We start from the raw sequence: 18,378 nt of genomic DNA on the forward strand, positions 1-18,378 counted from the left end.
ACCCACACCCCCACACCCACACCCACACACACACCCACACACACCCACACACACCCCCACACACCCACCCATACACACACACTCACACACACACACTCACACACACACTCACACTCACACACCCACACACACACACACCCACACACCCACACACCCACACCCACACCCACACACACACACTCACACACACACTCACACACACACTCACACTCACACACACCCACCCACACACACTCACACACACACACTCACACACACACACACCCACACACCCACACACACCCACACACACCCACACACGCACACACACCCCCACACCCACCCACCCACACACACACTCACACACACTCTCACACACACTCGCGCACACACTCACACTCACACACACACACTCACACACCCACACACACACACTCACACACACACCCACACCCACACACACCCACACACCCCCACACACCCCCACACCCCCACACACCCACACACCCACACCCACACCCACCCATACACACACACACTCACACACACTCACACACACACTCTCACACACACACTCACACACACACTCACACACACCCCCCACACACTCACACACACACACTCACACACACACACCCACACACCCACACACACTCACACCCACCCATACACACACACTCACACACACTCACACACACCCACACCCACCCATACACACACTCACACACACACTCACACACACACTCACACACACACTCACACCCCCCACACACACTCACACACACACACACACACACACACACACACACTTACCTGGATGTATAAGTATAACCTGCTCAGCTCTTTAGTGTTATTTATGTGTATGTGATTCCAGGACTAGCCAGCCACTTACTTAGTGTTGGATAAACCAATTAAGTGGTTCATCCCTGAGGAAAACTATTTTACCTGCTCTCAACGTTCTTTAATTGCCCATGTTCCTTTCGTTAGGGTTAGGGCCCCGTGAGATTTCCCTCTTCCATGTTAACATGTCTGATAGTGTGTTACTCCTTCAGGTCTTGTTTAGGGAGCCGTATTGTTGAGGTATCATGGGTGAAGTTTCCCTGTGGTTTCTAGGAGATAAAATCTCACACCAGATTTCTTGGTTCTCTGGCTCTTAAAAGCTTTTGGCCTCTTCTCCCGTCTTCTGCAAAGTTGCCTGAACCTTGGGTGCAGGAGTTGTATTGAGGATGTATCAACTGGGAATGGGTACATTTTTCCTGCATTTTAACTGGTTGTGCTTTTCTATAATAGTTTCTGTCTGTTGAAAAGAGTAGTTTAATTTTGTTTTTGTTTTGTGGTAAGGAGATGGTGACACTTACCTGTGGGAATAAGGATAAATATTTAGATTGCAATTAGAAATGATATCGGTGAAGGGGTGATAGATCTCTCGTGCCAGGCATGATTTCCCTCCTGTTGATCAAACCTTAAATGTAATTAGAAAGCTGTTGGTCCGATCTACGATATATGTGCCACTATGGCACCCATAAGGCTCTTGTGCCATTGTGGTCGCCCTCACATGTCGTGAATGTGACAGCATGATAGAATTATTGATTGATTCCCTCCCTTGAAAACTTGTATGGTGCCTTCTCATGTCTGAAGTACATGGTGTCTTCAGCAACAAGAACCAACCTCAACCTTTGGGAGGAAACTAAGGCCAACAGTAATAGTCCATGTTGTTTTTGGGAGACTCTTGGACTCCCCTAACTAACAATCCAAAGGGGGTTTCTCATGCCTGGTATTGGGGATTTTGTTAGTCAATACCTCCTGGGAAGAACATTGTTATCACAAATAGGATAACTTCATTTACACTATATATTTTTATGTATACATAGAAATTTATGTGCTATATATTATTCTAGGTGAATAAGTAACAGTATGATTTATAATGGCCTTTAAAGGTTTTTTTTTTATTTTTTACATCATTTCTCCCTTCCATTTCCTCCCTCCAACCCCCACCCATGTACTCTTCTAGTCCGTCTTTCAAACTCATGGTCTCTTCTTTTCTCATTAGTAGGTGTTACATTCATATATGTTATTAAACAGAACCTTCTCTGTACAGTATTACTTGTTTGTATACTTTCAGGGCTGACCTTTTGGTATTGGATAACCAGCTGATGTTTCAGACATCATTGTTATTTTACCCTCTCCTCTTTGATCCACACTCCACAATTAAATCTTCCCTCCATTTTACCCCATTGAAAGCATTTTCACCTGGGAAAGAGCCTTGAACTCATTGGCACAGGGGGAAATTTCCTAAACAGAACTCCAATGGCTCATGCTCTAAGATCAAGAATTAAAAAAATAGAAGGCAAAGGGCATAGTCAAGAAGACAAATCAGCATCCTACAGATTGGGAAAATATCTTCACTAAGTACACATCTGATAGAGGGCTAATATCTAAAATATAAAGAACTCAAGAAGCTAACCACCAAAAAACCAAACAACCCAACCAAAAAATGGGGTATAGGACTAAACTATGAATTCACAACAGAGGAATATCAAATGGCTGAGGAGCACCTAAAGAAATATTCAGCATCCTTAGTCATCAGGGAAATGCAAATCAAAACAACCCTGAGATTCCACCTCACACCAGTCAGAGGGGGTAAGATCAAAAACTCAGGTGACAGCAAATGCTGGGGAGGATGCGGAGAAAGAGGAACACTCCTCCATAGCTGGTGGGATTGCAGACTGGTACAACCATTCTGGAAATCAGTCTGGAGGTTCCTCAGAAAATTGGACATTGAACTACCTGAGGATCCAGCTATACCTCTCTTGGGCATATACCCAAAAGATGCCTCAACATATAAAAGAGACACGTGCTCCACTATGTTCATAGCAGCATTATTTATAATAGCCAGAAGCTGGAAAGAACCCAGATGCCCTTCAACAGAGGAATGGATACAGAAAATGTGGTACATCTACACAATGGAATATTACTCAGCTATCAAAAACAATGACTTTATGAAATTCGTAGGCAAATGGTTGGAACTGGAAAATATCATCCTGAGTGAGGTAACCCAATCACAGAAAAGCACACATGGTATGCACTCACTGATAAGTGGCTATTAGCCCAAATGCTTGAATTACCCTAGATGCACAGAACACATGAAACTCAAGAAGGATGACCAAAATGCGAATACCTCACTCCTTCTTTAAAAGGGGAACAAGAATACCCTTGGCAGGGAAGAGAGAGGCAAAGTTTAGAACAGAGACTGAAGGATACCTTTCATTGTCTGCCGCCCCACAATGGGGAAAGGTGTGGCAGGATCAGGTGTGCGAGGAGATAGGAAAAAAAAATTTAAAAAAATTTAAAATTTAAAAATTTAAACCTTTTCCATTAATGTGAAGTTTTTCATGAAAATTTGAGGCTTCTATCACATTTCCTATTAGTAATTGGTCAATTTTCTCATTTCCTTGAGTTAATGGACCTGGCAAACTTGTATGAGTGTGAATTGATGTTTTCTTTACAATATGTGGAAGAATCCAATTAGTTCTTTTATTAAGCTGTATATATTTGTATAGACATATAACTATGTGATAAACTGTATTTTGAATGTTTGTTATTAATTTCTCCCGAGCATTTACTACAAGCTCTTCCCTAATCTTTACTAATCACCATCATCACATAACCACAGCATTATTAAGAGGTGCTACAGTTCAGGTCTCCTCCTGACAACTGATGTAGTCATATTCTACCTTTTATAATTAATTCAGAAATTTTTCCCATATATCTTTAATTTTTTTTACTTTATGAGCTAAGGAAATCCATTCTATAACATTATCTTCCCTTTGTATAATGAGATCAGTAAAAGAATGAGTTGAAGGCAAAAATAACCAAAATATAATCAAGTTCAGGGCCAATTCAATCCTTGCATCTTATAGACTCTGTTTTACAAGAGTTAAGTCTTTTTCTGCTTCAACCATTATGTTTCTTAGATCATTAAAATTTGAATCTCCTTGTAATGTTTGAAATAAATTACTTGAGTCATAAATACTCAGACCAGGTGTAAACCTCAGCCAGTTAATGTCACACATTAATTTTTGAAAATTGTTAAGGTTCTCAATCGATCCCTATGGATCTGTATTTTTCATGTTCGAATTTTTTGTTGACTGATTTTAAAACCCAGATAACTTACGTGGATTTCCTCTTTTTATTTTTTCTGGAGCAATCTGTAACCACCAGCACGGCAGTTCTTTGTGTTTCCTTAAACATTTTCTCTAAAGCATCGTCATTAGAATCAGACAACAAAGTATCATGATAAATGACAGATTGAGGAAATTGCCTACGAATTATTTTTAATGGTTGTTGCACAAAATATTGACATAAAGTTGGACTATTTAACATTCCATGTCCAAGTACCTTCCAGTGGTGCCTTTTCATTGGACCAGCGTTGTTCAGAGTGGGTACTAAGAAAGCAAAACTCGCTGTCCTGATCACGCAAGGGTACTGTGCAAATGCAATCTTTCAAGTCAATATTATTTTTATGGTCCATGATCTTGGTAACAAAGAAGGTAAAGGAAGTCCAGGCTATAAAGGACCCATTGGCTTAATTACTGTATTCACTGCTCTTAAACTGGTTATCACCCTACATTTTTCTGATTTCCTTTTTAGAGTAAACACAGGGGAATCCCGTTGGCTGGTAGACTCTTCTATATGTTGAGCCTCCAGCTGCTCTTGTACCAGCTCTTCAAGTGCTTGCAATTTTTCTTTTGTTATCGGGCCACTGCTCTTAGCACACGGGTCTGTTTGATAACCACTGTAGGGGCAAGGCTGTTGGTGGGTCAGCAGTGGCCCCTCGTATAAATCTAGAAACTCAATCCCTGTGTTGTCCTGTGTTTGGACAATGGGCACAGCTTGTGATTGTTCTCAATCACCTGTATCAATGCCTTCTCCAGGAGCATCTACTATGTCACCCCCAATTTGCTGTCCCTGGAATTGCAAGAATATTAATTTGAGCGCCCCACTGTTGTATAAGATCCTTTCCCATAAACCTGTGGGTATGTCAGCCACCTAAAGTCTCAACTTCTCTGTTTGCCCTTCCGGTCTAACACAGTGGATCTATGGGACACTTTGTCTTATTTGTGATAATTTACCAGTTCTTATAAGCTTTGTATCCACCTTCTGAATGGCCAATCTGAATTCTACGACTTTTGGGAAAGTATATTAACATCAGCTCCTATATTCACCAAATCTTCTGGGTCAACACCATTTATTTGATTCTCTGATCATTAACCAGTGTTTGCCAGGACACACATTTTACAATACTCCCAAAAGCCCCTGTTCTTTCTACTGAACTGGCCTTACCCTTGAATTTGTTGAATTTGTTGTTGAATTTCTCACCAACAGCTGAGAAATTCTGTCCCCTGTATTAGGTTGTATTGAGAAGTTAATAGAAGTTAATGCACTTCTTCTCCCACTGTCCCTGAAGGTAAAGGACTATAAGCAGCAGTGGTTAACTTGTAATATTTAACCGTTGGGGATAATTTAAGGCCTATCTTTGGCCAGATCTGAAGCTTCACTTCCTTCTATACCATGCATAAGATCAGAAACATTTAGTTTTGATTTTCCTGCTTACTTGCTCTTTTCTGGCCGACCAAAGGAAGACGACTCACACTGTCTGTTGCACGGCCTCGAGCTTACAGGTCCCTCTGTCCACTTCCCAGTGACAGGAGGTTACCTCGTACATCTCTCTTGGATCTACAATCCTTAGATCAATGTTTGCTCTTTCCACGGTGACTACAATACCTTGGAAGCCTTTGGGTTTCAGTGTAGCCTAAACCTGCTTGTTGTCTTTTATGAGCATCATATTCTCCAGAGTCAATACACCCGATATTTTGTGCTCTGGATCTTCTAGATGTACCATTTCTTTGCAAATGGCAAAATTCACAATTAAAGCATTGGGCATTTTGATCCCCGAGACTTCTAGCTGTGCTTTTCCCTATAATATTGATGTAATGCTCCACCAAATCAGCACAAGTCAGCGAAAGCAGCCAAAATACCACGAGAAGTTCTTTGGCACGTTTCTCTCTGTGAAGTAAAGACCAACGAGAACAAGGCTGGCAAAGCATTGCACAGTCAGCAAAGACCAGTGAAACGTTGCACAGCCATAGAAGACCAGCAAAGTATTGCACAGTGCTGAATGCAGGAATGACCTCTCGCTGTTAATGGGATTCTTTACAAACATCGTGTGCCCTCTCAACCATCTGCTTCAACAAAACATCACATTCTCTCTCACATCCTCTCACAAGACAAGTTCCAAAAAGCATCACATGACACAACTAAATTTCCAAAGAAACCAAAAATTTCCATTTCAGCTCCCCTCCCCTACCTTCTTTCATCCAGTCCTTTCTCCTCATAAAACTTGTCATATCAAGCTGCAGTAAGACTAGGTGCATCTTCAGGATATTCAGGATATTCCATTTTGCAGAAAGGGATTTAAAGTCAGGCCACAGAGTCAGATACAGCCTTGTTCCTGTTGTTAGAAGTCTTACATGAAGACCGAGCTGCACAACTGCTACGTATGTGCCTATGAGATAGGTGTTTCCCATATATGCTCTCTGTTGGGGTTCAGTCTCTGAGGACCCCTATAGGCCCAGGTTAGTTGATTTACAGGCCAATCTCATGGAGGCTTCTTTTCAATTAAGATTTTCTCTTCTCAAATCATTCTCAAGTTGGCACAAAAACTAACCAGCCTTTAAGGAAATGTGAATTTAGAAAAACTTTTAGTCTCATCTCATGCCAGTCAGAATGACCAACGTCAACAAAACAACCTACAACAAATGCTAGAGGGGACATAGACAAAAACGAGCCGTCATTCACTCTTGGTAAAGTTGCAAACCGATCCATCCCCTCTGGAATCAGTGTGGAGAATCATGAAAGAGCGAAAAGTTTTCTACCACAGGATCCAGCTGTACTATTCCTCGGCAAATATCGAAAGGATTTAACATCCCATTCTACAAACACTGTTCATCCGTGTTCATTTCTGCTTTATTAATGATAGCGAGGAAATGGGAACAACCCAAATGTCCTATAACCAAAATACACAGTAGAATACTATCCAACTGTAAAGAAAATGAATTAATGAAATTGTAGGCAAATGGATGGTAATAGAAAATATTATATTGAGTGAGATAACCTAGGCCTCGCGTATTTTCTCTTATCTGTGGTTCTTAGCTCCTACTCTACAGGAAACAGGAAAGTAAACAGGAAGGCAAGGGGTGGGTGACACTAAAGATATAAATGGCAGGATATAAGCACTGTTTATTTCTCCTCTTGAATTTCAAAATCCTCCTTCGGTTTCTCAGACTCTCAGTAGTCATCTCCCAGAACCTTCTCTGTTAACATATTCAGACATACACGTTTAACTATTTCAACTGAACATCTTCTTCCAGCCTTCGTTATGGTCCCGTCACACGTCTTCCTGAATTCTATCTTAATGAACAGCACTGCCTTTTTTTTTAAGTGGTGGGCATTATTTTGCTGCGCAGTATCATTGTTACTCGAGGGCGTCTTGGCGCAGTGTCCGGACCAGCTGAGTCTGTGTGGCTGCATCACGGACGACAGCAGAAGATGGAACAGGGCAAGAAACCACAGCCTACCCCAGAGCTTTGGATTTTTGTCTTAGCTGTGATATTTTCCAGTTGAATTTCATTGAAAAAAATTGCCCAACCCTTTCAGTTTCCACGTTTGTGAAGTAAAGAAAATTATACTAAACCCTTAGATAAATAGAAAACTGGATTGAAAAATCAACGGATTGTTCTACTATATTGTATGTGAACTCCGTCTTCTTATTAGAACATCTTTCCTCTCCTTTCCTCTGTACTTCTAACTTGTGTGTTTTTAGCCTCTGAAGGTCAGCCTCAGGGTGCTGCTGAGTGGTCAGCATCATGAAGATGCGAGCTGACCGCTGCACGGAATTGCTTGTTCTGGTGGCCTCTAGTGAATTTACCGTTGCTTCCTACTTCCTGCAGAAGAGGTGTGGATCACTCACATTCTCGACCACCTCACCTTTCTTACTCCCTGTGTCTGTAACGTTGGAGTGGCTTGGGGACATAGTTTCACAGCATAAGAAACAGGCTTCTTGTCACTGATAAAGAAGTTTCAGGTCACTTAGGAAAGTGGGAACAAGGGCGTCTATGCAGTGACTGCAATGGGGTAGCCTCGGGTCTCCTTGTTTGATTGATGCATTTTCCTCAGGTAATCAGATCTGTATGCGTTCCCATTGCCGAGGGCCCTCAGTCAGTTCCTCAGAGGCAGGTCTACGGGGATTTGTCTGTCATTGCGTGCATCTAGCATCTTGAAGTAATTCTGTTTTCTTGTGCTCTTCCAAGTCTTGATGCTTGCTGCCTTCCACGACTCCACGGCTCAGATAGTCCATTCTTGTCTTGGGGGGAAGCGCAGTGGCATACGGCGGACACAGTGCTGGAGAAGGAGCTGAAAGTTCTACATCTATATCTGTAGGCCACAGGAAAAGGGAGACATATATATTGTCTCCAGTGACTAGTCATAGCTGCTCTAAACACAGGAGTAACTCAGTGGATAAATAAAGACACGATCTCCACCCCAGCTGAATAGGCTGCGTTCTCTTGTGTGTTTGTGTGCCAATGTACGCAAGGGTAAGGTGAGAAGATAACTTTTCTCCTTCCACTATGTCATTCCTAGGGCTCAAACTCGGGTCATCAGCCACAGACAAGGGCCTTTACCTGGTGAACCAACCATCTTGCTACCCATATTTTAAAAATGCTACTATAACCATAAATTTTTAACAAATTAAGAGTGTTCTATGGTTTTCTATGCTATGACAACAGAAACTTCTTTTCCTTGAATATGCCCTGATTTATATCACTATATTTGGTTGTGGTTTGTCTCCTCCTGGGGTCCTTTCTCCATGCTTCAAACTCATCCCATTTCGATTTTTGTTCATTATTTAAGACTAAGCAAAGCTGCTCCCTTTCTCACTCAAATATTTCTTTAATTTTCTTTTCTGTGGCCCTCGCCACACCTTTATTTTTTATTCAAATGTTATTGGTGCTAGCTTTATGAGTATCTTCAAAACAGAGACCACGTGTTGTTTATGTCTCTAGTCCCATGTCTTCCCTGGCATATATGTCCCTTAATACATATTAAACATCTTTGAAATGAATGTGTACTAACGTACTTAAGAGTAAAAATATACAACTTTCTATGAAGGGGAAACAACTAGGAAATGGGATTTCTTTCTTCATTAAAATTACCAAAGTAGTTTTAGTAATCATTTCTGATACACTATACTAGAATTTCAATATATTCTCTTTTACCCACTGTACAGAAGAATTTGCTTTGTTTCTTTAGCATTCAAGTATTTCATTGTCTTAAGCACGAAGGAACAGGTGGCAGGACACTGTTGGTGGATGGATTCTATGCAGCGCAACAAGTACTCCAAAGAGCACCTGAGGAATTTGACCTCCTCAGCCAAGTACCATTGAAGCATGAATATATTGAAAATGTTGGACAATGTCACAATCACATGATAGGGGTTGGACCCATCTTAAATATCTACCCATGGAATAAGGAGCTGTATTTGATCAGGTGAGTACGAAATAACTATTCCCCCATGTGATATATTTATGATATATTAACTTCTTGACAAGTTTACCCAGCTATCTCCTCGAATGATCATTTGGCTGTCTTATAGACTACACGGTGTATCCTATTCAAATTCTAGCTCATAGGCTCCACTCACCTTAAGCTCATCTCGCTCTATATTTGCTATTGTTTTATTGAATGATAAATCCACTGAATTACCCAAACAAAAGACCAAAAGCTACCTTCAACTTGTTCGTATCCCTCACTCTGTACGACCAATCTAACCGCATTGACCTACTATTTTTCCTCAGTGTAGCCAGTGCTTCCTATCAGCAGTGACACTTCCTACGTGAGACCATTATCACTTCTACATAGAACCATTGATTTCACCTTTTTTATCCATTTTGTACGCTGTAACTAGAGAAATCTTTTAAATTTGTATTTATTATATATGTGTGTTTATGTGTGAGGGAAAAATATATAGCCACTGCCCATGTGTTAAGGTCACAGGAACATTTTTCAGGGGTTGGTTCTCTCAGCGTTGGATCAAGAAATCAAGGTCAGGCCAGATACGCCTTTAATCCCAGCATTCAGGTGCAGAGGCAGGGGCATCTCAGAGTTCCAGGCCAGGCTGGGCTACAGAGTGAGTTCCAGGACAGTCAGGGATGTTACACAACAGAAACTCTGTCTTGAAAAACAAGCAAACAAAATACCAACAACTTAAAAAAAGATCCTTATCTACTTATCATCTTCCTAAAAACCCAAATTATTCTTATAACTTACACAATTCTACATGCCTTGAGCCCTTCTTACTGTGGTAGCTTCAACTCGCACAGCTCATGTTTTCTACACAGATTCTGCCTGAGAAAAACTGCATTGCTTTAAGTTTAAGTTGTTTTCCATGTTGCCGCCAATATTTTTATAATTTTACTTCCACTTAAGCTAACTTCTACCGTGCACTGTTCCTCCACAAAAACTTGTTGAGTGTCCACAAAGACGCAGGCACCGATTGTGATTCCAGAAATGTAATTGTGAAAACATTACGGCTTTCATAGAATCTTCATTCTAGTAAGAAGGGCTATTTTATTTTTAAAAAGCAAATATAGAGTATATCAGATGATAGTAAGTACTAGGTGAAAGTAAGGGAGGAAGCTGTGGAAGGTAACTTGATGTAGTACAGAAAAGGTCAAATCGTGACTGTCAGTCAATGATTTATGGCCTTGAACAAGCCACTTAACCTATTTATCATGAATTTCTGAGTTTCAATAATAATATCTACCATACTCATTGTTCAAAATAAGTCGCCATCTCTGCTCTTTGCTCTCTTCGGTGGAAGGAATTATGTCAATATTAATTCACTTTTCTTGGATAAGTTCTTCCAAGAAACACTCCCCTTCAGTCATCTCTTGTATACTCACCACATAAAATAAGAAGTATGTACAGTATTTTACTATGCACACCTTAAAAAATGGAAAAATAAAAAAAGCATTTAATGTGGAAAAACCTCACCCTGCAACCTAATTACACCATGAAAATATTCCTATTCTTGTTTTATCATGGAACCCTCCATTTTTCTGTCCGTCTGTCGGGATTAGTTTTTATGTCAACTTGAAACAAGCTAGAAGACATCTGAGAGGAGGGACCTTAATTAAGAAAATGCTTCCATAAGATTGGCCCATGGGCAATGGGGCAGGGCCCAGCCAATTGTAGGTTGTTCCATCCCTGGGCTGGTGGTCCCGAAAACAGACTAAGCAAACCACGAGGAGCAAGCGAGACACTGCACTCCTCGATGCCCCTGCTTCAGCTCCTGCTCCTAGATTACACATGGCCCTGTACGACACCCTTCACAATAGTCACAAATAATACAAAATACCTTGGTGTGACTCTAACCAAGCAAGGGAAAGATCTGTATGATCTTTCTAAGACTTTTACCCTGAGGGAGTGTTGAATTTTGTCAAATGCTTTCTCAGCGTCTAATGAGATGATCCTGTGGTTTTTTTCTTTGAGTTTGTTTATATAGTGGATGACGTTAATGGTTTTCTGTGTATTAAACCATCCCTGCATGACTGGGATGAAACCTACTTGATCATGATGGATGATCATTTTGATGTGCTCTTGGATTCTTCAATTTGCAAGAATTTTATTGAGTATTTTTACATCGATTTTCATGAGGGAAATTGGTCTGAAGTTCTCTTTCTTTGTTGGGTCTTTGTGTGGTTTAGGTATAAGAGTAATTGTGGCTTCGTAGAAGGAATTCGGTAGTGCTCCATCTGTTTCAATTTTGTGGAATAGTTTGGATAGTATTGGTATGAGGTCTTCTATGAAGGTCTGATAGAATTCTGCACTAAACCCGTCTGGACCTGGGCTCTTTTTGGTTGGGAGACCTTTAATGACTGCTGCTATTTCCTTAGGAATTATGGGGTTGTTTAACTGGTTTATCTGTTCCTGATTTAACTTCGATACCTGGTATCTGTCTAGGAAATTGTCCATTTCCTGCAGATTTTCAAGTTTTGTTGAATATAGGCTTTTGTAGTAAGATCTAATGATTTCTTTTTGATTTTCCTCTGATTCTGTAGTTGTGTCTCCCTTTTCATTTCTGATTTTGTTAATTTGGACACACACTCTGTGTCCTCTCGTTAGTCTGGCTAAGGGTTTATCTATCTTGTTGATTTTCTCAAAGAACCAGCTCCTGGTTTTGTTGATTGTTTGTGTAGTTCTTTTTGTTTCTACTTGGTTGATTTCAGCCCTGAGTTTGATTATTTCCTGCCTTCCACTCCTCTTGGATGTATTTTTTTGTTGTTCTAGAGCTTTTAGGTGTGCTGTCAAGCTGCTGACATATGCTCTCTCCTGTTTCTTTCTGCAGGCACTCAGAGTTATGAGCTTTCCTCTTAGCACAGCTTTCATTGTGTCCCATAAGTTTGGGTAGTTGTGCCTTCATTTTCATTAAGTTCTGAAAAGTTTTCATTTCTTTCTTTATTTCTTCCTTGACCAGGTTATCACTGAGTAGAGCATTGTTCAGCTTCCATGTATATGTGAACTTTCTGTTGTTTTTGTTGTCTGGCCAATACTTGGTGCTGTCGGTTGTACTAATTTTTAGCTACCATCATAGATACTTTTTCAGGATGGCCTTCTGAGAAAGTGTTCACAGGAATTGGATAGTTCTTTCTCCATGATGCTATTAGCAACAAGTAAAATATTAGAGAAATCCAAGTACCTTATAGTAAGCTGGGACAGATTTACTCTTTCCAAGTTTCAATTGCCTTATGTATAAAAGGGGGTTAAGAACAGTTTTCCTTCTCCGATGGTAAAATAAGCCAATAAGAGTATTTATACAGCTACCAAATATATCGAACCAGAAGTCTCTAGAAATGACATTGAATATCAACACCCTATTGAAGACTGCTCCCTCACTGTCTTCTTTATAAGACCATGGCTCCTAAAAGCCTGAAAGAAAGCATCATTCATTATGGTCCTTCATTTGATTCTACGGTCGTAGTCCTGCAGGCCTACTAAGCTGGAGTTTGTTTCACATATGGGAAAAAAGAATATTGGTTCTGATTATGTTCTATACCAAACTCAACAAATGTCATCTGATATCTTGAAGAGAAAATTTGTTTTTCTTTGAAAGGAAGACCTTTGGCAATATCTACTAAAATCTGACAATATACATACCCTGCAACCCAGAAATTCTATTCTTAAGTTTATACCAAGCAAAATGAATACATACATTTACCAAGATATACAATAGTCTGTTCATGGAAGCACTACTTATAAAACAGTTCAAAAGTGAAAATGAGTCAAATATTCAGTAAAAATACAATTAATAAATTATGGAATAATCTTGCAATTAAGTTCCATACAGCACCAGTAATGAGTAATAACTACTAAATGATGAATTTTATAACTGCAACATTAAATGAAAGATGCCAGACAGAAAAAGAAGATGCCTTATAATTCCATTTATATAAAATTTCTTATGAACAATTTTCAGTGACAGAAATCAGGATGGCCGTTACCTTTGGGTAGGATAAACAACGTAACTGGAAAAGGGCTCAAGAAATTGTCACAGTGTTGTAGCAATAAGTGTTATATCTCATTAGTAGTGACATGAATGCCATCCCAACATGAAAATTCATCAAGATTTGTTTGTGTACGTTCCTGCATATGTTATACTTCAGCGAAAAGCTAATTTCCCTTATCCAAAATAGAAATACATTATATTTTCTTATACATTATATTTTCTTTTAGACAGGGTACAACTGTGTAGCCTTGCCTTGGCTGGCCTCAAACTGAAAGAGTTCCACCTGCTTCTGTCTCTTTATGCTAGCAATAGAGGTAATGCATGCTACACCCGGACAGAAAAACGTTATCTTAGTAAATAATTTTCAGTGGTCCTCACGGTACGCAGATCAAGTCCAAGGCTTTACCATTCTCTCCATAACTACACACACACACACACACACACACACACACACACACATATATGTACATATATATATTCATATATATATTCATAAATATAACTCTTGCCCCAGTCTACTTACTCTATTTCATTCCTTCAAGTACAATTCTCCTTGATTACTCAGCACAAGCCACATGGCCTGCTTGGTGGTCTGTAAACATGATAGAATGATTTCTATCCCAACACTTTATATTTGCTATTCTCTCTGGTTAGACTGCACTTTCTTCACTTTGTCATATACTTCATTTCTATTCACACAGGCACCAGTCCCAGTGTCACTTCTCAAAAAATTCCTTCAGCATTCAAAAACAAGTTTTAATTGCCTTTAAACACGTGTCACTGTATTTGCACACAACATATGTAACTCGCTGAAATTATCTTATTTATGTATTTGTTGCATTTATATCTTTGCATCCTCAGTAGGATATAAACTTCCAAAAGAGCTCGGGCCATGTCGCATCACATCCTAATAAATTCCTTGGCAATAGAGGTGCTCATGTATTTGCTAATATTAAGTGAATTAACAGACTGAATGAAGACCTCTGAGTAAAGCCGTCTACTAGGTTATATCTAGTACTTTTCCCACAAAGGAAAATATTTGTGGAATTATCTCATTCTGTATATCTTAAAGATAGCTTTGTTTATACAACTTATATTGTCTCTTAGTTTAGTGTAAAAAGTTCAATCCTCCCCTGATGTTTTCATTTGCACTTTGATCAATAAGTACTTATTCCAGGAAACACACGTCAGATAAAATACCATATCCTAAAAAAGAAAAAAAAAAGACAGACAAACAAACGAGCAAACAGAAAAACCAACCATATCCTGAGATGGGAGAAATCAGCTGGAACTTAACTTTGACTTCCTGTCCCCGAAAGACTCCAAAGAAAAGCAAAATGTGACCAGCAGATGGTGGAATTTCCTTTCTCTGGTGCTGTATTCCTAAGAGTAACTTGATTCATTGTCATTTCAAGGTTTGAACTAACAGTAAAAACACAGAGAAAGCGTTATCTAAAGGAGTTTGAGAAGCAGTAAATGTCTCTATCAGGCGTCTGCGATCTTTATTTCTCATGGTTCCATCTCAGGTACAACAACTACGACAGGGCTGTCATCAACACTGTGCCTTACGACGTTGTCCGTCGTTGGTATGCAGCACACCGAACCCTAACGACTGAACTGAGAAGGCCTGAGAATGAACTTTGGGTCAAACTGAAGCCTGGAAAGGTAGGTCCCAAAAGCTGTAAAGACGTATCAAGGACGCTTTCTATACAAAATTTGTGAACATTGAAGCTTGTTTAAGAAGTGTCACCGTGTTACAAAGCGAAAAGATTTCTCTAATGATTCCTGGTCCTGGCAGTTACTCCCTGATGATTGGAAGCAGCCACCACTTGGATCTCCAGACATCAGACACATTTATTTTAATGATGAAAGGATTCAAGTAGGATCAGAATAGCTTCAGCTATGTAAAATGTATAAACTGAGGATTGCAGATAAAGAAACCAATTTCCTGATTTACTTTGAAGGAAAGATAGTTTCTTATATAATGTACGTTCCTTGGGTACACAGAGCTTATAAAAACTCTTTTCTTTTTAATTGCTATTTAGCCTGCTGCAAGGTTAGACAGATCTTATTTTCCCTTTAATCTGGTTATCTTCAAAAGAAAAATATTTTACCAGATGCGACCCGTAGAACAATCTAAAGCTTAATCTGACTTAGATTCCCTAGGATCTGCCCTTGTTCTAATTCTTTATTTGCTTTTTTTCATACGTTCACAGGTACTATTTATAGACAACTGGCGAGTCCTTCACGGCAGGGAGTCATTCACTGGCTACCGTCAACTGTGTGGCTGCTATTTGACTAGAGATGATGTACTGAATACTGCTCGAATTCTAGGTCTTCATGCCTAAAATTTAAAGCACTAGGATTATGAATACACTCGGTACCCTACTACGAGAATTTTATATCAACAGAACAATATTGTATTAAAAATTGTTTCAGATTGTCTATTTTCCATTCTACAGAAGAGATTTTTCCTTACTTTTCTAGGAGAAGCCTGATAAAGAAAGAGGGCTTCTGAGTTGTCTAACATCACCATCTAGTTAAAACATGAGTCTAATCTTTTCCTCACCTTTTTGATATAATTATAATCACTGTACATAAGAAATATAATCTCCATATTAAAAGGAAACAAATTCTATTACATAGTTTGTCTTCAGCTAAATCAGAATGCAAACGCATTCTAGAAATTACAAAGTAATGATAAAGCAACATTTGTAAAATATTTTCATTTTATAGATTTTTTTCTTTTATTGGATATTTTCTTCATTAACATTTCAAATGTTATCCCCATTCCTGGATTCCCCTCCGGCAACCCGCTAGGCCACCCCCCACCCAGCTTCTATGACGCTGCTCCCACACCCACCCAACCACTCCCTCCCTCCTTGACACCCGACATTCCCCTACACCAGGGCATCAGCCTTCGCAGGACCCAGGGCCTCTCCTCCCATTGATGCCCACAAGGCCGTCCTCTGCTACATATGCAGCTGGAGACATCACTCAATGTGTGCTCTTTGGTTGGAGATTTAGTCCCTGAAAGCTCTGGGGTGTCTGGTTGGTTGATATTGTTGTTCTTCCTATGGGGTTGCAAACTCCTTCAGCTTTAATTTTTTTCCTAACCTCCTCTATTGGAGACCCGGTTTGCAGTCCAATGGTTGCCTGAGAGCATCCACCTCTGTATTTGTCAGACTCTGGCAGAGCCTCTCAGGGGACAGCTATGTCAGGCTCCTGTCGGCATGCACTTCTTGGCATCCCCAATAGTGTCTGGATTTGGTGTCTGTATATGGGGTGGATCCCCAGGAGGGGCGGTCTCTGGATGACCTTTCCTTGTCTCTGCCTTGTTGTGCACCAATGGGAGGAGAAGCCCTTGCACCCCCCAGGGTAGAGGAATGTCAGTGCAGCTAATAGGGAAGGATGGGTGGGGGAAACACCCTCATAAAAGAAGGTGGAGGAGGGGTGGTATAGGGGGTTTATGAATGAGAAGCCAGGAAAGGGGATAACATTTGAAATGCAAATAAAAAATATCTGATTAAAAAATGAAAAATAAGTTAATAACATCCTCCCAAGTTAAATACTTATTTTAAAAAACAAGTATTATTTATTATAACCACAAATATCACATGGTCATTTTGTGTGTTTCAGTTGTTTTTAAATAAAATGTTTAAGTAAGTAGTTAAAAAAGAAAAAGAAAAAAGACAGATTGAGCACCTCATCTGAGGTCACTCATTGAGTAGAGTTTTCGAAACCTGGCACCAAAGCCAATTCTTCTAGTTAATAAGCCATCTCATGTAATAAATATTAACTCCCTCCACTCTCCACACGTGCACTGTCTAATAACCCTTTATAGCATAACAATAATCATCAGGCCCACTTTCAGATCGTTTAGCAAAAAAAAAAAAAAAAAAAGTCCCACGATTATCTAGGTTGACAAACAGATTCAAACATTAAAAATTGACAAGAATCATTTTCTAAACTCTTCTAGCTTTGCTTCTCTCCAAGGTAGAAGTTTGGTAGAAGGAAATCAACTTGTCAGAAGAAACCAATCCATCAGAATTTTCCACTCCTAACTACACTTCCAAATGCCAGCCAGTGGTTAGATTCAAGTTCATTTTACAGGAATTGTCCTTGGCATTTGGGAGGTCTACTCAGCGCCTACTGCTGGGTAAAGTCATCCCCAAGTTATGAGGCCTAGATGTATCTATGTCCTCACCCCATAAGCCTGTACCTGGTCAGAGCCAAAGACCCTGGCAGAGTTTCTGATTTATCAGTGTTCCTTTTCCCCTTCATTATTTCTGCAAGACGTATGATAAGGGTTAGTGAATTTGTAAGCACCTTCACACTAAGCAATGAGCATAGCCTATGACCAGCATTTTACAAAAACTACCTTTGGAACGCTCTGCCTTTTGGGAGATTGAATGCTGTTTACCATAGTTTCCTTTTAGAGCAGTAAGACTGATACTTCAGCATGGAGATAATTATCTGTCTTCTTGTTTATCTGTTTTGTCATCATTAGCCCTTTTTCAGTTGACCTTTTATGTCTTATCCACAATTACCATGAGTTTGGAACTGTGGGCTTTTCTTATTATGAGCTCACTGTACCCTCTTGAGTGAGAAATCTGTATATTTCCTTGTAGATTTTACTCTTCCTTTATTCCTTGCATAGGTCATGCAAAGTATGATTGCATATTTTCTTTTTTTTTTTAAAGATTTATTTATTATATATAAGTACACTGTAGCTGTCTTCAGACACACAGAAGAGGGCATCGGATCTTATTACA

The 18,378-nt window shown here is 39.7% G+C and overlaps 1 protein-coding gene across 5 annotated transcripts in view; it reads left to right on the forward strand.

Annotated features, from left to right (window-relative positions):
- The window catches only part of Tmlhe (trimethyllysine hydroxylase, epsilon), a 47,854-nt gene extending 31,613 nt beyond the window's left edge, over positions 1 to 16,241 (forward strand). For 4 of the 5 annotated variants that reach the window (XM_006255855.3, XM_063278944.1, XM_039098398.2 and 1 more), the window contains 3 exons: positions 9,349 to 9,585; positions 15,130 to 15,268; positions 15,820 to 16,241. In XM_006255855.3, coding sequence (XP_006255917.1) covers positions 9,349 to 9,585; positions 15,130 to 15,268; positions 15,820 to 15,951 — 508 coding nt within the window. In that variant the 3' untranslated portion in view covers positions 15,952 to 16,241. The remainder of the gene's footprint in view (positions 1 to 9,348; positions 9,586 to 15,129; positions 15,269 to 15,819) is intronic. The other variant, NM_133387.2, reaches the window with a different exon arrangement.
- Positions 16,242 to 18,378: the final 2,137 nt, after the last annotated feature.

The sequence above is a fragment of the Rattus norvegicus genome, chromosome 20 (assembly GCF_036323735.1).
Source record: "Rattus norvegicus strain BN/NHsdMcwi chromosome 20, GRCr8, whole genome shotgun sequence".
Classification (NCBI taxonomy): Eukaryota; Metazoa; Chordata; class Mammalia; order Rodentia; family Muridae; genus Rattus; species Rattus norvegicus.